Genomic DNA, 24834 nt, shown 5'->3' on the forward strand with positions numbered 1-24834 from the left:
CAGGAAGTGCTAGAAGAGACTGAGACCCAAGTTGCATTGCTAGGCGATTTTCAAGTTGACATCCAATCTAGAAGCAATTTTAAGAATATTAGGCTTAAGAAGCTAATGTAATTTGCGATGATTTTCAATGCTGCTATAACATTTGTAAATGTCCAATGTTTGATACTTGCAGCTGCACTTTCTTCTATTTTTCAACAGAAAAGATCAATACTTTTCAAATAAACCTGCTTATTGGCTTATTTCTGATAGACATCGGCCGATCAAATTTAAGTGCCATTATTGTATTGGAGAAAAGTATTGCTATTGCTTGAATTGATAGCATGCCTACGTCCCACAGCACATTTAGCAAAATTAAAATCAAACCCAATCGCAGCACGGAAAGCTACCGTCTTTTAAAATAAAACAACTCATAATCGAACATCATCGTTGCTTCCACTGAATCGACAGAAAACACAAACACACACTCACACACACACACACACACGAGAACCATTAACTTGTTTCCATCTGCCTTACTCATATTGCTAATTTCCAAGCGCAGTCGTCGTCGTCGTCGTTGTCGAATCACTGCAATCGCGAAAACCTATCCCCGCGCATAAAATAAATAAGTGCAGTCCTTTCTACTCCGAGTCTGTGTCTGTTTTCGCGATTTGCTCACCACGCCGCCATTTGTTTACGTGCGCAATGTTTTTTATATTTCAGTAATATTTTTTTCTTCTACAGGCGATAAGGGCATTGGAGCAAGAAACACAACCCTCTGCTCTGTCAGTCGGTCCTGTCTTGCGCTCAAGCTCATCATCAATAACTATATAATAAGTACAACACTCCATTTGTTCAGTTCTACTGAAATAACAACCGAGTAGAGGCACCGACTGACTCAACTTTCCGTGTAAAGAAGAGCAGTCGAGTCGATTGCCTTCTTATTGATATTCCGATGAGGGAAGATCGCGAGCGCACATGGATGACTAGATCGTCGGGTTTTTGCTTGCCTTGCAACTGTTGCAACTGCAAACGGCTTGCTCAGTTTGAATGGGGTGTCGACTGGATATGAATTGCCTTTCGCGATCGCGGAAATGTACTTCCAAAGCATTAAGGTTTTTGCGACTGATTCGGTTAGATTTCTCTCGAATTGCCACCCAATAAAAATCTGATTGATCTAATTTGACTTCCTTTTTTTCTTCTCCCAATTGCAGCAACAAAAATTCCTAAAGAGACCAGCAGACGACGTCGATTCCGCCTCCGACTCGTACGAACCACCGGTCAAGCTACAGCACAACGGATCGGAAAATCTTACCAAGTTCTCGGTGGAGATCGTCCAGCAGCTCGAGTTTACGACGTCGGCGGCCAACTCCCAGCCGCAGCAGATCAGCACCAACGTAACGGTGAAGGCCCTGACCAATGCGTCCGTCAAGAGCGAGGGTCCCAGTCCTGCCCAGCAGCAGCAACAGCAGCAGCAGTCGCAGCAGAGCCAATCGGGACCGAACGGAGGCGGAAATGGTGCGGGAGGTCCCTCAGGAGGTGGCGGAAACAATGGTGGCAATCCAGCAGCGCCATCCCCACACCTGCACGACCTTGGCCACATTGTGGACTTCAAGCAGGAACCGGAAAACGAGTTCGCCGATCTGTCGGCCGCACTCGAGAAGGACGCTGCCGCCAACGGTCACTTCCCGGGTCTGTCCGATCTCATCGGGGACGATACCAACGACGAAAGCGATACCTTTAAGGATCTCATCTCGGACCTGTCCGATTTCCATTCCGACTTTCTCGATTTTGAAGAGAAGCCTCAAACCCAACAGCAGCAGCACCAGCAGCAGCAGCAGCAACCTCCCCACCACCAACAGCACCCACCCCATCAGCAACCTCCTCCTCAGCAGATGCTACATGCCCAACAGCAGCAGCAGATCGAGGTGAAGCAGGAGGCCTGTATAAAGCAAGAGCATCCAAGTCCCGGAATGCTGGACAACATGGGCATCAAGCGGGGCAGTCCTGTGACGAACCAATTCCCGAATGCCTTCGGAAACGACGGTCTGCCCCCGAAGCGGGGTCCCTACGGGAATCCTCAAAATGGTCCCATGTCGGAACTGTCCCCTGCGGCCCAAACTCTCAAACACATGGCCGAACAACACCAGCACAAAAATGCCATGGGTATGGGCTTCCCTCCTCGAGGTCCGCAACCCAATCCACCCCAGCGGCCACCCTATTCCGAGTTTAGCCAATATGGTCCCGGTCAGGACTACATGAACAATCCCAACAACCCGGGAGGGCCCGGAGTGGGCCCCGGCGGTCCTCAATTCCACAAAGGCAACGTGCCACCGTTCCCCGGAGCGGACCTTATCAAACAGGAACTGTACTCCCCGCAGAACGAATTCGATCTCAAACCGCAAATGAACCGGATGCCACCGGGGATGGGCGGACCCGGCCAGAAGATGGGACCCGGTCCCGGTGGGTTCAACAAGCCAAATCAACAGCAACAATACTCGCCATATGGATCGCCGGCCGGTGGTCTCCCGAGCCACGGCAGTCCGCACGGTCCGGGATACATTCCGCCGAGGGGTCCGGGACCGGGCGGTGGACCTCCCGGCGGTAACAATGCCGGTGCTGGAGCTGGAGGTGGCGGTGCCGGAGCGGGTGTTCCTCAGGGAAGCGGTGCTGGACAAGCGAACGGTGCCGGCGGAGCGAATGGAGTTCCTCCGCGGGGTGGCCCAGGCCCAGGTCCGATGGGAGGCGGCCCACCGAATGCGACGATGCTGCAGATGAAGCAGACGCAGCAGCTGCACATCAGCCAGCAGGGACCGGGAGGACACGGAATTCAGGTGAGTCGGATGTTTTGGGGTGTTATTAGTGGAAGTGATTTTTTAGAACAGGTGTGGAATTTGTTCGATGGGAAGATTTTCTTCACCAGAAATTGACATTTTGAAATAGCAGAACACTTTCAAGTCATACGTAAGTTGTCTACTATGAGCAGTTCTACGCCAAATGACAAATCGGAAAAACTTGAGCTTCTCTGAATTGCATGAATATTATGCATAATTCTTTTTAATGAGCAATTATTCACATATGAGCTTAAATTCGGTCATTTTAAATCTTGTAGTTTTTTGTCTTTAAATGGCGTCTGCAATTTTTGAAAAAAAAAAAAAAAAATAGAACGGAAATCGCACTTCTGATCGAAATGATGTGTGATACAAAGTTGTTGCGAAACATATTATACATTCAAGTAAAAATTCCATAATAAGCTTAAATACCTAAATATATCAAAACGTCCTTGTCCGATTTCTGAAAATTATAAAAGAAAAGTTTCATGCAAATAGCAAAACAAAATTTAATTTTGAATCGAACTTCGCCGACTTGGATGAAACTTTGTGTAATGGTTTGTTATGAACGATGATTCAAATTGTTGCTAAAGTTCGGCCATTTAGGATCTTGTAAAAAGTTTCAAAATGGCGTCCTTGAAATTTTTCAAACAATTGTAGCACGCATTTTTTTATGTTGTTCTGAAGTCTGCAAAATTGTTTAAACGAAAAAAAAAATAAAAAAAAATACTAAAATTTAATGTTCTTAATTTTTTGTCAATTTAATTTTTTTTTTCTTTTATTATAGAGATTTTTAGCCTTTGGCTGGTTTATCTCTTGTTGTATGTTATACATAGTAGAGGGCTAATCAATAGTCCCCCTGGGCTTGTTATCACTAGTTAAGTTCTTCTGGTTATCCGTAATCTTGTTCATTTTCATTTGCCGTTAAATTTTATATAAGCTAAGTGTTTTAACATTGTTCCTGTTTTGGCAATTCAGTATTTCAAACAGGTTTTTTAAACCTGCATGTCAGTATAACAATTGATAGCTTAAAACTAAAAAACTAAAACTAAATCTTATCTAAGTATAAAGGGAATTAATCGTTGCAATTGAGGATTGCAACGATTTTTGCCTGAAATTATTAATTATTTTGTTGGACATTTGTTCTAAAGTCTCAACATTCGAAATTCTACGTACTTCGGTAGTACTGTACCAGGGAGGCAACTTCAAAATCATCTTCAGAACTTTGTTCTGAATCCTTTGAAGTGCTTTTTCCTGGTAGTGCAACAACTAGACCATGTTGGCACAGCGTAAAGCATGGCCGGTCTAAAAACTTGTTTAAGTATTAGAAGTTTATTCGTCAGGCAAAGTTTGGATTTCCTGTTTATAAGAGGATACGAACATTTTATATATTTGTTACAATTGGCTTGAATGCCCTCGATGTGATCTTTAAAAGTTGATTTTTGGTCAAGTATTAATCCGGGAGGTCCGAAGTGAAAATGTTATACAATATAGGCCCAAGAATGCTACCCTAAGGAACTCCTGCTCCAACAGGTAGTCGATCAGATTTTGTATTTTGATAATTTACCTGCAGAGTTCTGTCAGTTAAATAATTTTGAACTAATTTCATAATATAGAGTGGAAAATTAAACTTTTTCAATTTAGCAATCAAACCTTCATGCCAAACACTGTCGAATGCTTTTTCTATGTCTAGAAGAGCAACTCCAGTTGAATGGCCTTCAGATTTGTTTGAACGAATTAAATTGGTAACTCTTAAGAGTTGATGATTAGTTGAATGCCCATGGCGAAATCCAAACTGCTCATCTGCAAAAATTGAGTTCGTATTGATGTGAAGCATCATTCTATTCAAAATTATCTTTTCAAAAAGTTTACTTATTGAAGAAAGCAAACTTATTGGACGATAGCTAGAAGCTTCAGTTGGATTTTTAACCGGCTTCAAAATTGGAACAACTTTTGCATTTTTCCATTTATCAGGAAAGTATGCCAAATGGAAACATATGTTAAATAATTTTACCAAGAAAGACTAAGTACTCTCTGGGAGTTTTTTGATGAGGATATAGAAAATTCCATCATCACCTGGAGCTTTCATATTTTGAAACTTTTTAGTTATAGACCTTACTTCGTCCAAATCAGTCCCCCAGGAATCATAAAAATATTTTCCCGAGAGAAAATATTCAGAAAATCCCGAGCAACCTGATTCTCAATAGGACTAGTAAGACCCAAACTGAAATTATGGGAACTCTCGAATTACTTAGCAAGTTTCTGAGCTTTTTCCAAATTTGTGATCAAAATTTTACCACCTTCTTTAAGCGCTGGAATTGGCTTTTGAGGTTTTTTTTTTCAAAATTTGTGTGAGTTTCCAAAAGGGTTTGGAACTCGGGTCTAATTTAGAAACATTATTTTTAATTGTTCCTCAGGGAATCGCTTTTTAATTTGTTTTTGCAAATCCCGCCAGATAACGTTCATGGCAGGATCGCGTGTTCTTTGATATTGTCTCCTACGGACATTTTTCAGACGGATCAAGAGCTGAAGATCGTCGTCTATTATAATTGAATCGAATTTAACCTCGCATTTTGGTACTGAGGCAGCTCTTGCTTCAACTATAGAAGTAGTCAGAGATTCAAGAGCATAATTAATTTCATCTTTGGTTTGCAAAGGAATGTTTGGGTCGAAGTTATATTCCATAAATGTTCGATACTGCTCCCAATCAGCTCTATGGTAATTGAAAGTAGAGCTGTTGGGATTACAAATTATTTCACCCACCATCAAAGGTACTGGTTGATCCTAATCCAACCGATTGCCGGTCTCGTCTTGCAACGTCCAAAGCTGCTGCATGAAGATCTTGGCAGACGAAGTCGTGGCACCAATCAATCCAAGCGGATCGAACAGCGTTGCGATTAGTGACAATATTCGACGCTTCGTCAACGGGACGCCAGGTTCTATCGGAGGAATTGTGAACTGGAAACGAAGGGTATCGGTAATAGGCATCCACGTTAGTCCTAACGTTTTGACGGATTGATCAGAATCCAGGTTGATTCCTTTAGGGTCTCGAAGAGCCAGGTTTTCTTCGGGTACGCCTTCCAGAACTTCGGGAACATTGTAAGCCCACTTTCGGAGCTTGAAACCACCACACAGCATCATCTCGGTCAACTGGTTTCTGAGACTGATAGCTGCATCCACTTCGTCCGTACCGGTGATGACGTCATCCATATAGACGTCCTCACGAATTGCTCTTGCCGCGAGCGGAAATCGGTCTTCTTCGTCAGCAGCCAGCTGTCGGAGAGGTCGTGTTGCCAGAAATGGTGCGGGTTTGGTTCCATACGTAACGGTGTTCAGTTCGTACACTGCGACTTCCTCGTCCGAAGAAAAGCGAAATCATACGGACTGGAGTGGTCGATCCTTGAGCCACGTAAAGATTTGTCGGAACATCTTCTCGACGTCCGATACGAGGAGAATCTGCTTCATCCGAATGCGTAGGATAATTGACCTCAAATCTTCCTGCACAACTGGCCCTACCAGAAGCACATCGTTTAAGGACACTCCGGATGACGTTTTACACGAGGCGTCGAAGACTACTCTGACCTTGGTGGTGGTACTCGCCTCCTTGACCACCGGGTGATGGGGAAGATAACACCGTTTGACCGGTCCCTTCGTAGTTTCTTCGACCTTGCGCATGTGTCTTAGTTTCAGGTACTCGTCCATGAATCCGATATATTGTCCCCGTAAGTTGGCGTCCCTTGCCAACCTCCGTTCCGTTCCGAGAAGACGTCGGAATGCGATGTCCCGTGACTCTCCCAGGTTAGGAAGAACGTCCTCGTTTTTGGGTAGGGGAACAGTGTAACGCCCTTCTGGACTTCTTTGAACTCCACGTTGAAATAATTCTTCACACTTTTTCTCCTCCAGAGAATAAGCGTCCGTGAATTCCACCTCCTCGCACGACCAGAAACGTGCCATCAACTTTTCCAAGTCCTCGGACGTTGAGAAATGGCAGTTGACTTGTAGAGAATTGATAGGAGTTGAACAGCCACCACATACTACCCAACCGAACACCGAGTCTGTAAGGCTTGGTAGATGTTTGTCGATTGTAATCCTTCGCCCCGATTCGAAGAAAGCCTCAATGCCTAGCACAATGTCGACTTCCTTGGACGGGAAGAATGCAGGATCTGCTAGTTCAATTCCATTCGGTAGAATCCACCCTTCCGTGTTGATTGAGGTTCGCTGTCACCAAAAACCTCATATCCCGCGAGAAATCTGAGATTCGCGAACGTATGACCGCTTGGACTGTATGTTTGACCTTGGTAGCCCCTTGTCGACCTTATTCCTGATTACCTTCATCCTTTGGGTTAACCGTTCCGATACGAAGTTGCTCTCTGAACCGGAATCAAGAAGAGCACGGGCGTGATACCTTGAACCAGCGTCGTCCTCGACGATGACTACCGCTGTCGCTAAAAGGACTTGCGACGTGAGTTGATTAGACGTACCGCATACCGAAACGTCAGTGGCTGCCACGTTAGCCAGTTGGATTGAATTGGTACCTGAGGAGCCTTGGGATTCCTTGGAATTTGAAGGATGATTGCCCCCAGCAATCGCTGCGACCGTTACAGTGTGATCCTTCTCCGACTTGAAGCAAACCAGGGTGTGATGACAGATCCGACAGTGGTTGTTGCTGATGGACGATCTTGTTGTCCGTCTGCCTAGATGGAAGGGATTCCAGTACTTGCATTCGCTGACGCAGAAATTCGGTGAGGTCTGTCAGTAAATCCATCTCCTTGTTGGCCGAATATTCTTCCCATGCTCGACGAGTTGATGCATCCAGTCGCATCGTGAGCAGATTCACCAATAGGAGATCCTTGTACTCAGCAGATTCCACGATTTGATCAAGTGTTTGTACGACTCGGTCAAAACCTTCCACCAGATTTCGTAACTCAGCAACAGATTCCTTGGAGAGGGTCGGAACTTTGAAGAAAGATTGGACCTGCTTCTTCTTCAACAGCTTGTTGTTGTTGTACCTCTTTACTAGAGTATCCCAAGCTATCTGGTAATTCGCCTTGGTAATTTTCAGTGGATCGATTAGGCTTTTAGGTTCACCTTGAAGCCACCCTTTCAAATAATGAAATTTCTCCACCTCTGGTAAATCAGTCCTCCAGTGGATGAGCGAGGTGAACAGGTCTCGGAAGCTCAACCAGTCATCGATGTCACCGTTGAATGATTGGAGTTTGATCTGCGGTAACCGGACATGACCGACCACACCTGACATTGATTGTTCATGGGCGGACTGTTCCAACTCAGAAGAAACGCGAAGGGCCTTGCTTTAGTCCAAAAGGAAGGTTTTGGCTTCATAATAGCGATCGCTCAAGTGCTTGCGTAACTTACTATAATAATTCTCCTCATCCTCGAAGTCTTCATGAGATTTTAGCCCGATCAAATTCTCACTAAATCTCTCCCACAAATCATCGATCCGTTCTAATCGAACTTCGACTTGAGTACCGGTGGTTTTATCAGAAAACTTCTGAATGAAAGTCAAAATGTCATCGAACGAGGATTTCAAATCGTCCAATTGAACCCTCAGTTGCTTCAGGGATGACAATCCTTTCCGGGTGGTGAGTGGCATTTTGATGTGATGTCGAACAATCGGTAAAGAAATTGGAGGTGTAGTATTCCGCGTGTAGTCTCCGCTTCGGCGGACATATACTGCTCGCTATTACTGACCTGGCAGAACAGTTAACTGTTCTGAATCCAAATTCGAACCAAAGTAGCATAAGGTCCGATGACGTCACATCAATCTTGCCTCGGTAGGGATCACTCAATTTTAGGTTGAAGTTTACAGAAGAGAAGAATTTGGGGTGTAAGATCCAGAGAAACCTAAGCCTCGGCTGGGCATATACTGTGGCAACCTACCTGGAGGTACCAACAGCAGTACCAATCCAAAGTTACCAAATTTCCACACCAAATTGGTATAAATGTTGCCTTGATCGCGGACAATGTGAACTCCAGAACGTGTGTGTATGCAGGATGCAGTGCGAAGAGGAATAATGGCTATGTAGCAATCGTATGGCTAGCTTCGGTAGGACATATACCGTGCAACTAACCTGGAGGACTAACAGCTTCACCAACCAGAACGAAAAACCAGTCGAGGATGCAAATTGGGGTTTATCAGCAGACTTGCTCTAACGAACAATTTAATTGCAGGGCTTGCGTGGTGGTAATTGAAGAGGATGTACGGGAATTTCAATTGAAATCGTGTATTTCTGTATGCCTAGCTCGACAGTGACATATACAATAAAGTTCACTCGCCGGGAAGGGAGTAAATGGCCGCTCCCTCTTCTGCCACCGTCCACAGCAATCGTCCTTCAGAAAGTGAAAATCTGGGCTAACGGCTTATGCGGATGCACAACCGTTCCTTCACTGAATCGTCCGTGGTGAGAAGTTGAACGCTGTCCTCAGTCCTCGGTACCACAGTAGATGCTCCGTTCCATGCAACGAATACAAAGGCATGCGTCGAAAGGTTGGCGTTAGTACATGGTAAGTCAATGCCTCGGCTAGACATACACCGAACTTATAAATAATTACCTGGACAAAGCAGATATTTCTGCTAATTCGGTGCTCCAGCGAAGCAAGGTATGATCAGGGGTTGTTCCAATCGAAAATGCTCTGCATGCACGAAAATCCTCACAGCATCCACAGCTATTCACTATCCGATGCAGTTTCAAATCCCAAAATGGGTCCTATCCACTTTCCTCCTAGGCGGCGATGGCGCAATTTGTCCTCAAACAAAAACGGTGATTGTCCTATTATTCGCCGATTTGGTCATGGCGATCCATCAAAGCCTCCAAAGTCCTATCTCGCGATGGCGATTTCACGCGAGTACGATGGCGCTCACTTGGCACTGTTGGTTTCGGTGTGGCGCAATTCCGTCCAACTGGTCCCCGGGTTAGGTATCCGGTTCGAAGGACCAAAATGTTGGTTAGTCGGTCCTTACCTCCTTCGATATTCGGCAGTGGAGATGATCCGCCGACTCCAACACTGATTGGGAAATACCAGTTGGCTTAGTACCGCTAACGTTTGTTTTGGTGATGGCGTTTTTGGGAGAAGAGAGGTTGCGGGGAATCCAATTGCTTGCTGGTTAAAATGGGGTCACAGTCCTTCCAATGTTGGTCCGGATACTTCTGGCTTCAACACTAAACAAACATTCGCGGGTTGGGTTTTAAATTATAGAGTTTACACAAAAACTACATTTATTATATTAAAAAACACATTAAGTACATTGACTACACTAATGACATTTAATTGTATATTAATAAAAAAAACTCTTCATCTTCGATGGAATACAACCATTCTATGGGGCGACCGAAAACAACTAACTCCCGTCTCTCGATCTGGTCATCGCTTGACCTATGGTCGCCTAGCCCAAATCTCCCTCTCGCGCTGTACAGAAGTCTACAAACGATCGGCGACTATCGGTAATTCACTCTCTCGGGTCCTACTATTATCGATCCCAGATGATGACGATCGCCGCAATTCCCTACCTCGTATGGACATCTCATCTGGCGCTCTCCCGACCGATCGTAGGTAATGGTGATGCTGTAGAATAGCCGTGGTTTGTTTCCTCGTTCTGCTTCCTCGTTCTCAGTATTGTTTCCCTCAGCTATGCAGCAGAACAGGGTTGTAGTTTCTGGGTGGTTCAGTCCCAAACATCCCCCTTGAGAGATGAAAAAACCGATTTGTACCTTCCTTAAAAGTTGTCCTAGCTCGCTATTCTAATATCTATATGCAATTTTCACACTGCCGGAACGGAACTCTAACGGAACTATCAACTCTAAGCTTTCATCTACTCCATCTATCGTATAAAAATTACCACTACAGTCTGTTATTTGAAATTAGCATATTCAACTATGTAAATCGTTGACTTCACGCAGAAGTAATACTAAAACATATAGTCAAAGTTCCTTTTCACGTAAACTAGTAGCTTGCAAGAAATGTTGTAAACAAAGGTGGAAAGTTGCATACAATATATGGAATATTGCATGACATGTCTCATAAATTTACACGATTTATAATGTAAATTTGTATGATTTATGACGCTCCATTTATGTGCATCATAGTAACGGAAATTTACACTACTTTTTTTTTAGCTGTGTATATGAAAAGATCTGCCGCACATGTCGTGTGAGATTCTGGTGGGGCCGGTGCGAATTCGGGATATTACCTTTTGTTCTCTGTGATCAGGGAGGTCCTCCCATCTGCGGATGCACCCCTTGATCTTGCGTAAGAACAGTGTCGTGCGATTATTCCAGATAGTTGACCAAGAGTTGTGAAAGACAGAATTGAGCCTTAATTTGGTATCGTGGCTGGGGACTTCATTTGTGAAATGGTTCGCTGTTGACCCGGAGGCTGCTAGATGGTCCGCTTCGTCATTCCCCTTTATCCCACAGTGGCCAGGTATGGCCTGAATCCATGGGTGACGAGAGCGTACAGAAGAGAGAGCAGATATAACACTGGCTGAGTCCGATAAATACTGCCGCGGCTTCGGCAGTAACCACCGAACAAAGATCAGTTATACGATGGTAAGCGCAGAGATTTGGACCCGTTATCCCAATGCCTGCGCCGAGGGAACTTTTTGAACCGTCAGTGTAGCGAATGCAGTGTCTGCTATATTTCTTGTTCAGCCATTCAGTGACCGATTTCTTTAGAACGAGTGAATTGTCTCCAGCTCTGAACTTGCTCCTAATATGATTGTCGGTTTGAATCTCAGGTAGGCTCCAACTTCTTGGACCGCAGCGTTGAAGTTCGGATATGGGTGGGAGCTTACAGTTGCAGAAACGATTCAATAGTCTGTTGGCCACAGACAATCATCACAGAGATGAGGGTTGTTTCGTCATTCCCGGATGTCATCTCCATGTAATTTGTAATTTGTAATTTATTGATAGCATAACGAAAACCTGTCAGTTACAGAACCATAAATCAGGTCAAGGAAGCAACCAGTTTGAATCAGTTTAGTGGGGAGTTAAGAATGAAATTAAAGTCTAAGTCTAAACATTTGGCATTTCTTAAATCGACAGCTACTATTGGTATTAGCCTAGAGAATTAATCAGCTCTGTGGAGCGCCACTTTAAGCGACGTGAGAGTCCGTTGCTGCCTTGTAGCTAGTGGTAGTGGAACTTGTGGTGTGATGCGGTAGGACAAAGGATCTAGCTCGCTCGTTTCGACCTTTAGGTGTGTACTGCGTGATGTACTCTGGGAGGCTTCCATGGTAGGCCCCGTACATGAAGCAGCAGATACGACGGTGGTAGTTTTCCGGCAGATCGCATCCGAGTATGGTGTGTCGCACTTCTCTGGTCGTGTCACGCCCTCGGATTCCATACACGAACCTCACCGACGACTTGAAGCATCGATGCAACTGAGCCTTGAGCGCGGTGGACAGTTCTGGGTAGTACACGACGTCGCAGTATGCGAAGAACGGCATCACCACAGCTTAGACGAATCTGTCTGGAAAGCACTCCACGGAAGCGCCTGAACGTACGAAGAGTATTGTAGATCGGTCCATTTTAGGTTAGAGTCCATAATGATAGGTTGGTAACTTTGTTCGACAAAGTAATGGTTTCATCACAGAAGCGGATGTCATTTTGAGGGATTATGGCCCCATCTCTACAAAAGACTATAGCTTGCGTCTTCTTTGGGTTGGGAAACAGGCGATTCTCAGTGGCCCAACGTTCGATAGCGAGGAGATCGTGGTATGCAGATTTGGACGTCGTCCGCATAGAGGTGATACTCGCATTTTAGCACACCAGGCAGGCTGCTGATGTATAGGCTAAACAGCAGGGCACTCAGACAGGATCCTTGTGGCGTACCGTCGGTGAGATTCCGGGGATTCGAGGGAGTACCACCCAGGTCTACAACCTGGCTTCGCTGCGCCAGGAAAGATGAAATCAAATTACACGCGGAGTTGTTTGAAAACCCGAATTCCCTCCTCAGCTTCGTTTCAACTAGACCATGTCTGACACAGTTGAATGCCAACGAAAAGTCGACAAGAACCATTACCGTCAAAGTTGTTGAGGATATCGTGAGCAACCTTGACTAGAGCAGTCGTGGTACTGTGGCTTTTCCTGTATCCTGACTGGTGTTTGGCAAGAAAAGCGGGTGTGGATACATCGAGATGATCCGTTATTTGCGACAGTAGAATCTTCTCCAGTACCTTAGACACCACAGGTAGGACACTAATGGGCCTGAAGTCCTTCGGTAAAGTAGGGTTCGATGATTTCAGTATCGGGGTAACGATGGCCTTTTTGCAGACGAAGGGGAAAGTTTGAGCATCGATAATCGCATTGAACAGGTGAGTCAGGAGGGGGAGGATAAACGGGCAGAGCAGCTTGATGAATGAGATGGGGATTTCATCCGTCCCTTTCGCGTTGGTCCCAATCTCGTAAATTTTCCTGGTGACTTCGTTGAAGTTAGTGCGCCTGAACTGGAATCGTAGCTTGTATGATCTGATATGAGGGGCTTGGTGGTCTAAGAGCGACCATTTTTGCTTACTGAATAGAATATCATTAGATTAATCTCAAGCCCCTCCACACTCAAGATTCGTTAATTGCTTTAATTGTTAATGTGAAAACATTACATTGGAATAACAACAAATCGATCATTGGTGTGTTGTAGTCCAAGGAGCTCGTTTGCCTAGTGGCAAACGTTTTTGCTTACTGAGCAGAAGACCGTGGGTACAATGACAAGCTCCTTCGCGCTATAGAACCGTTAGGATATCAATTCAGCGTATCGTTAAAAAAAAGGAATCCTGCTGCAAACCCAACCCTTTTATCGAAGACAACAAATCAAGAAGACTGGCAACTTTGCCAGAATCCAAGATACAGATACAGTGGCACTGCACTTGAAAGAAGGTGGAAGCAACGCATAGAAAAATGGGCATATACACAAACCCTTCTTCTGAGGATGCTATCAAATTCGTTCGAAGCATTTACCTTTGAGCGGCAGATGACGCGATTGTACCTGTCTCATAGCGTTTGTATGAGAAAATGGAAGAGTTGCCAGTCTTCTTGATTTGTTGTCTTCGCTTTTATCCAACATCCTAGTGATAAGTGCAGAGGATTTCTCGGCTTGCATCAAAGCGAGTGTCACGCCAACACATTCCTACCCTTTCGTTTCTTGACCTGCGTTCGAGGTATTGCCTAGTTTGAGCATCGTCTATTGATTCTCTGTGTAATTACAGCTGATCTGGCAATAACAGAGTAGCATCTGCGGGTGGTCAATCATGCTCATGCTCATTAAGCTCATTATGTCTCGCAAATTTACAACCATAAGACTTATATCACAGTTGTTCTATAAACTACAGTTGTTCAATAAATATATTCGAAGAATTTTTCGAACACAGCCCCAACTAGAACGAGATAAGAAAATCGATCTATATTTGCACGGAGACACGCATTTTTCCGGAAAGTTTCGTACCGTCCATAAATTGGACCACACGGGGCAACGCAATTTTTGGCCGCACAAAGTGAGAAGACAATTTGTGGGCATAGCAGGAAGGAAGGAAGAAAGGTTTAAATGGCCTTTTCGAGACCCTTATATTTCATGTTTATTGCTTAGACCCGGAGTTTTCCCAACTCGGCAGCAGCAGCGGAAGAAGAAGAAGTGGAAGGTGGCACATGGTTAGAACTGCCTCGGTAGACTGGGAAGGCTTTATGTCAACGTGGACTGGATTGGGCGGATATCGATCCGGGCGCGTTTTTTTCTGGCAACCGGAAACTGCCAAACTGAACCGGGACGGATTCGATTTGGAACGTGATGGAAATTTGAAAGTGTTATTTTGTTAATAAGATTAAATGGACTGTGTTATGAGATCATTATTTTAAAAATGTTCAATTGCAGTTCGGAGTAAGAGGCATGCGCCTCAAATATAGACACATTGAAAATAACAAGCTTCCAATTTGGCTTGTTATAGGAAAGCTTCTCGGAATTCACCTTCTACCGTGTCTCCTGCTAGGACGATAACAACTATCACCCATTCCCTCCGTCAAGAAAAGCTGAGCAAAGCACATCACCACGCTGCCAATATATATGTACCTATGTATTAAATTTGTTTTTATTTATAATCCTTTTGTGGCCATATCATCCCGTTCGTCCGTTCGCATCGTGGCATGCTGGGAAGAGCATTGCCGAGAAAGCTTCAACCAACCCTGCCAGCCAACTGAGAGAGAGACTCCTAGGAGGCCATGATTTTGGCTTGCACTCCGACGCTGATTTCGGATCGAAGGAGCCATCGTCGTTTGGAAGAGCAACTACTCTGCCATCAAGCTCATTGTCTTGCTTGATAAGGGCATCACTTACGTCAAGCCACCCAACGGAGTATGTGCGTTTGTGTGTGTGTGTGTACTTCAGAAATGCATAGAATATTAGATCAACCATTTTCGGTGAAAGTAATTCCAGTCCCAGTAGGATCATATTTCCAAATTAGTAATAAATTTTACATTCCCACCCGCTTCAGCCAAAGGCCAACCCCAAGGAGGGGAAGGTCTGATTTTTCGGATAGGGACAAAAAAGCTCTTAACGTTATTGAACATGATCCTCGTCCGCCAGGACCACCACCACAACCACCCGGATAAAACAAACGAGAGAAATAGTCTCTTTCTCGCTCCGTCATGTTTCCGTCGACGCACGGCCAATGAGATCAACCCAAATTTGAGTTCAGTTTACTCATAATCGCAAAAAAAAGTGAAGGAACTCATGTTTTCCGGAAATTTTACTCAGTCTAGTACTGAGAGAATCCAATCGTTTTTTCCTGGAAAAACATTGAAATACATTAAGCAAATTCACTCATCGCTGAGTTCCATTCGCTTTTTGCGATTTATTAAAACTAAACTCAAATTTGGGTTGATCTCATTGGCCGTGCAGGTCGGGAAATGTGAGTTTTTCCGCTCTGACATTCGAGGCGATTGCCAGACCTGCTGCTCCTGGACATGGACGCCTGATGTTCTTTGGGGAGGAATCGGGTGGAAACCATTCGACGTTTTACGATTATTACTTATTGCGACCTGACGCGCTCCTTGCCAGGACCGACCAACGGAACAAAGCGCGGGAGAGGAGAAGGAGGCCAACGACGACGACGACGACGATGATGTTGATGATGATGATGATGGTTTATGGTGGCGTATGGTGAAATCTAATTTTCCAGTCTATTCGGTTCTGCTCCACTGCTTGAGAGATCTGTTCTGGGATGACACCACTGAACTGTTGCGCTTCGCTGTTGGTATCTAAATGAGGTTTTTAAGGCGGGGGTATGAGCGAGACAGTTTTATGAGATTCATACAAGCGCAGGTCTCCCTTAGCTCAGTCGGTAAAGGCGCAGCTACAAAGCAAGACCATGCTGGAGGTGGCTGGGTTCTATTCCCTGTCCGGTCTAGGAATTTTTCGGGTTGGAAAATTTCTCGACTTCCCTGGGCATAGAAGTATGATTGGACTTGCCACACTATTATACAAATGCAAAAATGGTACAGGCATCGAAAGCTCTCAATTAATATCTGTGGAAGTGCACCTAGAACACTAAGTTGAGAGCACGCAATAAGCTAATATGTGATATGCAATAAGCTTGAAATGCGAAGAAGAAGAAAAGAAGACAAGCGCAGTATTCCCGGGTAGGTAACAGGCGTCAACGGGAACAGCAAGAACTCCAAGGAGAGCATCTAGATCTAATATTGAAATCTATGACAAAAGGTCCAAACACAAAAGGTCGAATGACAAAAGGTCGAATTGAACTTAAAGCACAGAGAACAGACGTTCAACTTCGGGTAGAAACTTGTGTAAAGATAACTGGGAACATCGGTACTACGTGATTTCCTCTATAAATTTTTCACTTTCGACTAATTTGGCGCTAGTATCGATAAATCTGTTGAAAATTTCCACTTGGCGCTACTAGCACTTAGTACTTGTCAAAAAGGGTTTTTAAGTGGGGAAGTCGCCGTTAGTGGCGCTTAAGTTGAATAGGAATCTTTAAACTAGTTTTTAGAGAAATTTTGTTCGAGCCTCAACGTCTGTTCCCTGTGCTTAAAGGGACAAAACGTCGAATGGACAAAACGTCGAATGGACAAAACGTCGAATGGACAAAAGGTCGAATTGAACTTAGGGGCAGTTCATTAGCTACGTAGACAGATTTTTTGTGATTTTTGACCAAGCTCCCCCTAGAATTTACCCATACAAATTTTTTTAAATGTATATGGGCCGTGGATAATTGCCAACCCCCTTTAACTGTTTACGTTGTTAATGTACAGCCCCTTAGAGGGACAAATAGTCGAATGAGGAAAAAATTCGAAGTGGACAGAAGTTCAAAAACCCAACATCAAAATTGACAAAATATTGTTAGGAAAATTTTCGCTTTTCAAGAACTTTAAGTTTAAAAAAACTGTAAAAAGTACTATGCAAATACTCCCAAAGAATTGCTCATGGTTTAAAGAACGAATATATTTTAGAGAAAGGCAGTTATTTGTCTATTAAATTGTAGTGACACGCACAGTTACTATTTTTTATCATAATTTTCCAAAGAACTGCTCATGATTTATAGAACGAAAAATATTTGAGAGTTAGCCACTCATTTTATCCTCCAACAATTTGACCAGTTTATCCATTTCGACCTTCTGTCGATTTCAACTTTTTGTCCACTCGACCTTATGTCCATCGACCTTATGTCCATCGACCTTATGTCCATCGACCTTTTGTCATTCGCCTGTCGTCCTACAATCCCAGTATTAACAGAACTGCCGGGCAGGACCAACATGACGGATTAACGAATTCAATCAAGCAACTAGTAACAGAGGTATTACATCCACCTTGATTGCGGCCGATCGTGAACAGAAAGCGTTGAGGACAAAAGCTGAAACTGATGAAAAGGCACTGAAAGAGGCCATTGAGAAAGTAACGCTGGTTGAAGCGCAGGAGACGCTGAAGTTTTTTTTTTATTATTGACATTTACATGCATGCATGCATTTATGTCATATTCATTAATTCACTGTGCGTTCACTTGTCTTGATATCTTGTTGACGGGTCTTCTTCATCTTGCTGAATCGGCTGCGTCATCTTCTTATATCTTCTTCACTTCTGATCATTTGTTGCTGGTTGGTATTCTTCTTCATTCACTTTGAACCTAACTTCTTCTTTCTTCTCTCCATACTTCAGATTATTTTCTTTACATCTTCATCCTTCTTTATTTCCATTGATTTGATTTCCACTTCCACCGCTTCACGATTTCTCCAATTTTCCATCGATGTCGCCTTCTTTATTTCGCTATTTTCCGCTTTATCTTCTTGATCTTCTTCGTCTTCTTCCGCTTCGTTTTCCGTTCCGCCTTCGCATCATCATATTTTTTCTTTTCATTTTCTTCTTCGATTCGAAGAAGTTTTAATTATGTACATTTAGTATATTTTTCAAGACAATATCTTACTTACTTACTTAAGGGTCCTGTGCACCACCAGCGGTGCAAAGGGCCAACGTGAACGACTTCCATCCTGGGCGGCTGCTCGCTTTTGCCTTGGCCCAGGTCAGATTCCTATCGATTTGCTTAATTTCCTTATTGAGGCTCCGCCGCCATGAGCCCCTGGGGCTGCCTCTGCTGCGATGTCCTGCCGGATTCCAATCCAGCGCTTGCTTGCAGATTTCGTTTCCGCCCCGTCGAAGTGTGTGGTCGACCCACCTCCACTTTCGCTCTCGAATTTCTGTTGCTATCGGCTTCTGATGACATCGACGATGGAGCTCGGCATTCGAGATCCAGTTGTGAGGCCACCAGGCACGAATTATATACCGCAGGCATCGGTTGATGAAGACCTGCAGCTTTTGAGTGTTCTCCGCTGATACACACCACGTCTCGCTGGCGTATAACAACACAGATTTCACGTTCTAGTTGAAAATTCGGATTTTGGTGCGTTGACTTATCTGGTTGGATCTCCATACGTTTCGTAAACTCGCAAAGGCAATCCTAGCCTTCTTGATTCGTGCAGCTATGTCGCTCTTGGTCCCGCCGTCCGACGCTAAATATTTGGCTGCCAAGATATTGGAAACTTTCGACCTTCTCCACTGCTTGCCCCGCTACCGTAAAGTTGGAAGGGTTGCCCGTGTTGATATCCAACGATTTGGTCTTGTTGACGTTGATGGTGAGACCCGCCGCAGAGGAGCGTTCGGCTAGGTCATTGAGCTTACTCTGCATATCAGAGCGCCGTTGTGCTAGTAGAGCAACATCATCAGCCAAATCGAAGTCGTTGAGATGCTCCATGGTGATAGGCTGCCAAAGCAGCCCACGGTTCGGTACACGGTCAATTGCACCTACCATGATCTCGTCGATTACGATGAGAAACAGTAGCGGTGATAATATACATCCAGCGACTACCCGGATAGGGTCGGACAAGGCTCCGTTATACAGAACTCTGCACGTGAAAGCCTTATACTGCGCTTCGATGAGGTTGACGATTTTATCCAGGACTCCCTTGCGTCTCAGGGCGCCCCGCAGATTCTCGTGATTGAGACGGTCGAAAGCTTTTTGGTAGTCAATGAATACCAAATAAAGGGACTCTTGGAATTCATTGATCTGCTCCAGGATGATGCGGAGCGTGACAATATGGTCCACACAAGATCTTCCGGCACGGAATCCTGCCTGCTGCCGTCGGAGAGTTGCGTCGATCTTCTCCTGTATCCGATTCAGGATAACTTGCTGATATGCGATCGACCCCTGGAGTCTTGTTGGATTTCATGTTTCGGATAGCTGCTTCAAACTCCTGCAGTGATGGGGCCTCGGAATTGACTGCGAGTGATGCGCCGCACCCTAGGCGGATCATGCCGAGATGTTGATGGCTGGTTGGCCGTCGAAACTTGAAGAAGTTGTTCGAAGTGCTCAAACCAGCGTTTCAGCTGGTTAGTGGGGTCGGTAAGCAATTGTCCACTGGCATCCTCGGGTTCATCCTTGCTCCACTCAGGCGTCGTGAGATATCGTAGAGGAGGCGTATATCGCCAGTGTTTGCGGCTTTCTCCCCTTCGTCGGCCAGGGAGTTCACCCACGCTCGCTTGTCCCGTCTGCAAGAGCGCTTGACTTCCTTCTCTAGAGCCGAGTACCGTTGACGGACTTCGTTCTTGGCTCCTCTGGTTCTCGCCCGCTCTATCGCGGCTTTTGCTTCTCTACGCTCATCAATCTTCCGCCAGGTTTTATCTTGTTTTTTTATAAAGGCATTCTTGATGGTCGTCCATTGTTCTTCTACGCTGCCACCTTCTGGAACGTCCGCAGCTCGAGTCTCAAGTTCTTCAACAAAAGACCTTTTTACCGCTGGATCTTCAAGTCGGCGTGTGTTGAACCGCCGCCCGAGTCTCTCCTCCCGTCGCTGGATCCGCGCCATGCGTAGGTGGATTTCACCGATTAGAAGGTGATGGTCAGACGCGATGTCGGCGCTGCGTTTATTCCGAACATCAAGAAGGCTCCGTCTCCATTTTCGGCTGATGCAGATGTGGTCGATCTGATTTTCGGTATGTCCATCACGGGAAACCCACGTGACTTTGTGCACTGGCCCCGATCACCATGTCGTTATTGCCACAAAATTCTGCAAACAGTTCACCGTTCTCGCTCATTTCGCCGAGACCATGGCGTCCCATGACACGCTCATAGTCCGTGTTGTCGGAGCCGATCTTCGCATTGAAGTCGCCAGTGTAGATCTTGATGTCACCCTTTGGAACCTTATCCACGACGGCATTCAGTTGACTGTAAAAATTCTCCTTGTCCTGTAGCTCGGCAGCATCGGTTGGCGCATAACATTGGATTATGGTAAGGTTACGAACCCGTGTACTAAATCTGGCAACGATTATCCTCTCATTAACATGCTCCCACTTGATGAGCGCAGCACTTGCCTGGACGCTAAGTAGGAGACCAACTCCACGATGGCGGGGAGCGTTTTCACCTCGAATACCAGAGTATAGTAGTACCTGTCCCGACGGCAGTTTGTGTTCTCCAAAGTTTGGTCAACGAACTTCACTCAGTCCCAGGATTTCTAGCTTCATGCGTCGCGCCTCGTTGGCGAGTTGTGCCAGTTTACCTGCTGGGCTAACGTCAATACATTCCATGATCCAATTCGTGTCCGTTGTTTTGCGCTAAAAGTCGTTGCCGTTATATCAGTTCGATGTCTTTCTCTGTTCTCTTTGGATTGACAACATTGCCCAGGCTACGCCAACCAGCTGTGTCCATGTTTCAGCTGGCAATCTTTTGTGATCATATGACTCGTGGAGGCGTGAGGTATGAACTTGTGAGGACCGGAGCTAGGGATATCGCTCCTTCCAGATTGTCACTCACCATTTTGTAGCCCTAAGACAATATCGGTTACTGTTAAATTAAATTCCAACCAGTCTCACCGCGTGGTGAGTGGTGGTGTTCTACAGTACACAACGAAAGGCTGCCTGTAAGCATTGAGCTGCAGCCCACATGAGCATCCTTGGAAGGTGGAAGAAGGAGCACCGCTATTGATCGGAATCAGTAGCTCTTCGTGAGTCGCTGTGAGCCATCTATGTCAAGCGCGTCAACAGAGAGATTCCGCTCAAATTTCTATTCCTACACAACACACAAGCTCCTGCTGCAGTTAACAAATAAGATTTATTATATAAGACCACGTAGTCCTACGTCACCATTGTGTACAACCCTATAAGGCTGTTGCTTGTAGTTTTACTTTAATTGGATGTTTTAGTTAAAAATAAAATAAATCCGCTAAAAATCATAAAAAGTGGGATATGACTATTTACGACGAAACTATTAAGTGAAGCATTTTTATGTCTTCTAGAATGTTTCTTCATTGTTTGAGTACTTTATTTGAGTAGTGATTTTTTTTTTGCTTAAGGGGGGTATACACTCAAATAAAAAAATAACTATTTTATGTCTCTTTAAAATCGATGAACATCTAGAGAAACATTTATTTATTTATTTATTTATATGACTGAACATCAACAGGCGTTATTTGCCCCAATTATGTAACTTAAACTAAACATGAAAAGTACTAAAACAAAACATCAATAAGTACATAGATAGTCATCTCGTAAAAAAAGGAACATTACTAAACAAACTAAACTGATCTAGAAAAAAACGAACTAAACCTCCGGCGAAGCAGCTGGCGAGTCAGGTCAAAATCAAACAGTGCGGAGACCCTATTGAAGAGTCTCTGTAAACCACCGATTGCACCGAACATGCTTTAATTAGTTCGCTGTATGGGCAGGCGCAGCATTGAATTATTCCGTAGGGCTCGGGGTTGAACATTGATGTCAATTTGCTCAAGGAGGACAGGGCAATCGGTGCGTCCTTGCAAAATATCCGAAATTAGCAATGCCCTTGCTGTATCTCTTCGGACCGTCAGGCGCTCCAGATGGATCAGTTGCAAACGACTTTCGTAGCTAGGCAATCGGAAGGGATCCGTACACGGTAGTTTAGCGCATATCTCAGGAACCGTCGCTGAACAGACTCAACTCTTTCGACACCGTTGTTGTAGTGAGGAGTCCAGACAACCGAGCAGTATTCTAATATGGTGCGAGACAAGGAGCAGTACAACGATTAAAGGCATTAGATATCCGTGAAGTCTTTGGCAATCCTGAAGATAAACCCTAGAATTATGGAAGCTTTGTCGACGGCGTGCGAGATGTGCTGCTTGAAAGAGAGTTTTGTATCCAGAATCACGCCTAGGTCCTTAATTTGGCTGACGCGCTCAATTTCAGTGCCTAACAAAACATACTTGAACATAATAGTCTCTTTCTTGCGCGAAAAAGAGATAACCGAGCATTTGGACGGGTTAACCTCCATACGATTCAGAATACACCAATCAGCAAAAGCATTCAGCTGACGTTGAAGGAAGCAACAGTCTTCAATTGAGTGAATTCGGAGGTAGAGTTTAAGGTCATCTGCGTAAGATAATCGTCGTTGAAGTAAATCAGGAAAATCAGCGGTCCCAGGTGACTACCCTGAGGTATGCCGGATGTGGCAGCGAACGTACGGGACTGGTGATCACCAATGACAACAATAAGATAGCGATCGGTGAGGTACGACTGAAACCATTGCAAAAGGCAGCTGTGGATACCAAGCCTGTCCAGTTTAGCGATTGATATGCGGTGGTTCAATTTATCGAAGGCAGCAGATAAGTCAGTATAAATGACATCCGTCTGAGCACGATCCGACATACTGTTAGAGATGTAGGAAATAAGGCACAGCAAGTTAGTGGCAGTGGAGCGACCAGCCATGAAACCATGCTGGTCAATATTAATATACGGCTTACAGTTAGCGAGTAACGGTTCCATAACAACGAGTTCGAACAATTTAGCAACAGCGCTAAGCGAAGTAATGCCACGGTAGCTGCCAACGTCCTGTTTGTTGCCTTTTTTATGTACTGGAAACATGTGCGCTAGCTTCCAACAGGATGGGAAAACTCCAACGTCCACAGACCGTTGAAAAACGTGCAGCAGGGGAGACAACAAACTGTCCAAGTGCGTTTTGAGGAACGCCGATGGAATTCCGTCAGGACCCGGATTGTACGACGACTTGAGTTTCGAGGAAGCCCTGAAAAACATCTCGGGATTGATGTCAATTCTGCTGATGGTTTGGCCAGAGAGTGGTACGTAAATGGCAACCAGTCGGGCATTGTCGTCACTCAGTCTCTCGTCCGTGAAGACACTAGCACATTTTTCAGAGAACAGCTGACAGATATCTTGCGTAGATGAAGTCCTTGTAAGAAAATTAGTCCAAGTTGAAAATTTTCTATCTCTCAAGTGGACGAAGTTATATGGGGGTAAAAGGAGTACAAACGGTAATGCCCCTTAAAAAGCGTATTTTTTACCATAATTTGTTTGTTTGAATTTTCCCATTTTTTAGTGTCGTACAAAGCTGTAAGTGCTTTAAAAATACACATTTTGCAGAAGAAAGCATTTTGCGTCCATTGCTACAATGGAAGCGCTCTGACCCTCGTTGGGGAAATTGTTGACTATAGTTGTAAGATGTATTGTATAGTGAACAAGAATCCTCGGCTCTGTAAAGTTAATTCGGTTGAGCCTTATCAAATAAATTATTAATAATAATAACAATGTTTTGTTACGTTTTGCTGTTTTCATGACAATTTTTCCAAGTATGTACATTAGGGTGGGTCATTTTTGTATCGTGAATCACAACCTCCTGTTTCCAACTACTCTTATAATGTGTATTGAGGTTCCCAACAACGAAGTCAAATTTGAACGAATTTAGCCACGATCTGGATTAGCGGAATCCTGGAAATCCTGCTCCAAATATTGCTCAAATTTCACCAAACCTCGGACTAAGATTGAGAATACTATGCAAAATAACTTTGTCGAAGGCTGAAAATCGATTTCCGTTCTCACCCAATAACTTCGTCCACTTTAGAGATAGATATTTTTTGTCTTGGGGGAAAGGTAGCTCATCGATTCTTCCGGTTCGCCTCCTAGCATCGTGCTATAAGGTACCAGGCGATAACCAGGCTAGTTGATCGATAGCTCGATGACGTCATTTCGTTGACGTATGCAATGGGAAATTCTCATAGCAGGCGTTGACGATGGGACGTTGTCGAGTTGTTGAATAGCAACTATCGTGGTAACTCAAGTTTGGAAAGACGTCTGCATTGAATTGTCTCATACAATAATATTCCGCGCACTATATCACAAGAAATTGCGAGTAGCTGAGTGGAATGGAGATAAGTTAAGCATTGGGTACAGGACCAAGTCTCCCCTGGGTGGTGCCAGAAGATGAGCGCAATAGAATCATCAAGTTGCCATAAGGCACGGAATGAGACTATTGCATGGCTGGGTAGTCAAAGTCTTCCATTCGTTAGTCATTTCAGGTGGATTAGAACAGGTTTAGGTTTAGGGTGGGCGTTGGCCAGATTTGGATTTTTCAGATGTAATCCTGGATAGGACCCTGTCATTGAACGTCGTTTGACAGTGGAACTTAATGAAGGCCTAAGTACTTTTTCGTAGTTTTTAGTTTTCGGATTTGAAAGATAGTCGGTTACAGTGGCCT

At 44.6% G+C, this 24834-nt stretch overlaps 1 protein-coding gene across 10 annotated transcripts in view; it reads left to right on the forward strand.

Annotated features, from left to right (window-relative positions):
• The window catches only part of mam (mastermind), a 400368-nt gene that overhangs the window by 279236 nt on the left and 96298 nt on the right, over window positions 1-24834 (forward strand). For 9 of the 10 annotated variants that reach the window (XR_010518234.1, XM_065229419.1, XM_065229427.1 and 6 more), the window contains one exon: window positions 1194-2813. Coding sequence is in view for 9 of the 10 variants with exons in the window: in XM_065229419.1 (XP_065085491.1) it covers window positions 1194-2813 (1620 nt within the window). In the remaining variant the exon portion in view is untranslated. Of the gene's footprint in view, window positions 1-554; window positions 1113-1193; window positions 2814-24834 lie in introns of those variants that run through there. The other variant, XM_065229428.1, reaches the window with a different exon arrangement.

This window comes from Ochlerotatus camptorhynchus, unplaced genomic scaffold (genome assembly GCF_037179485.1).
Source record: "Ochlerotatus camptorhynchus isolate MF236.1 unplaced genomic scaffold, CSIRO-AGI_Acam_v1.1 ptg000314l, whole genome shotgun sequence".
Lineage (NCBI taxonomy): Eukaryota > Metazoa > Arthropoda > Insecta > Diptera > Culicidae > Ochlerotatus > Ochlerotatus camptorhynchus.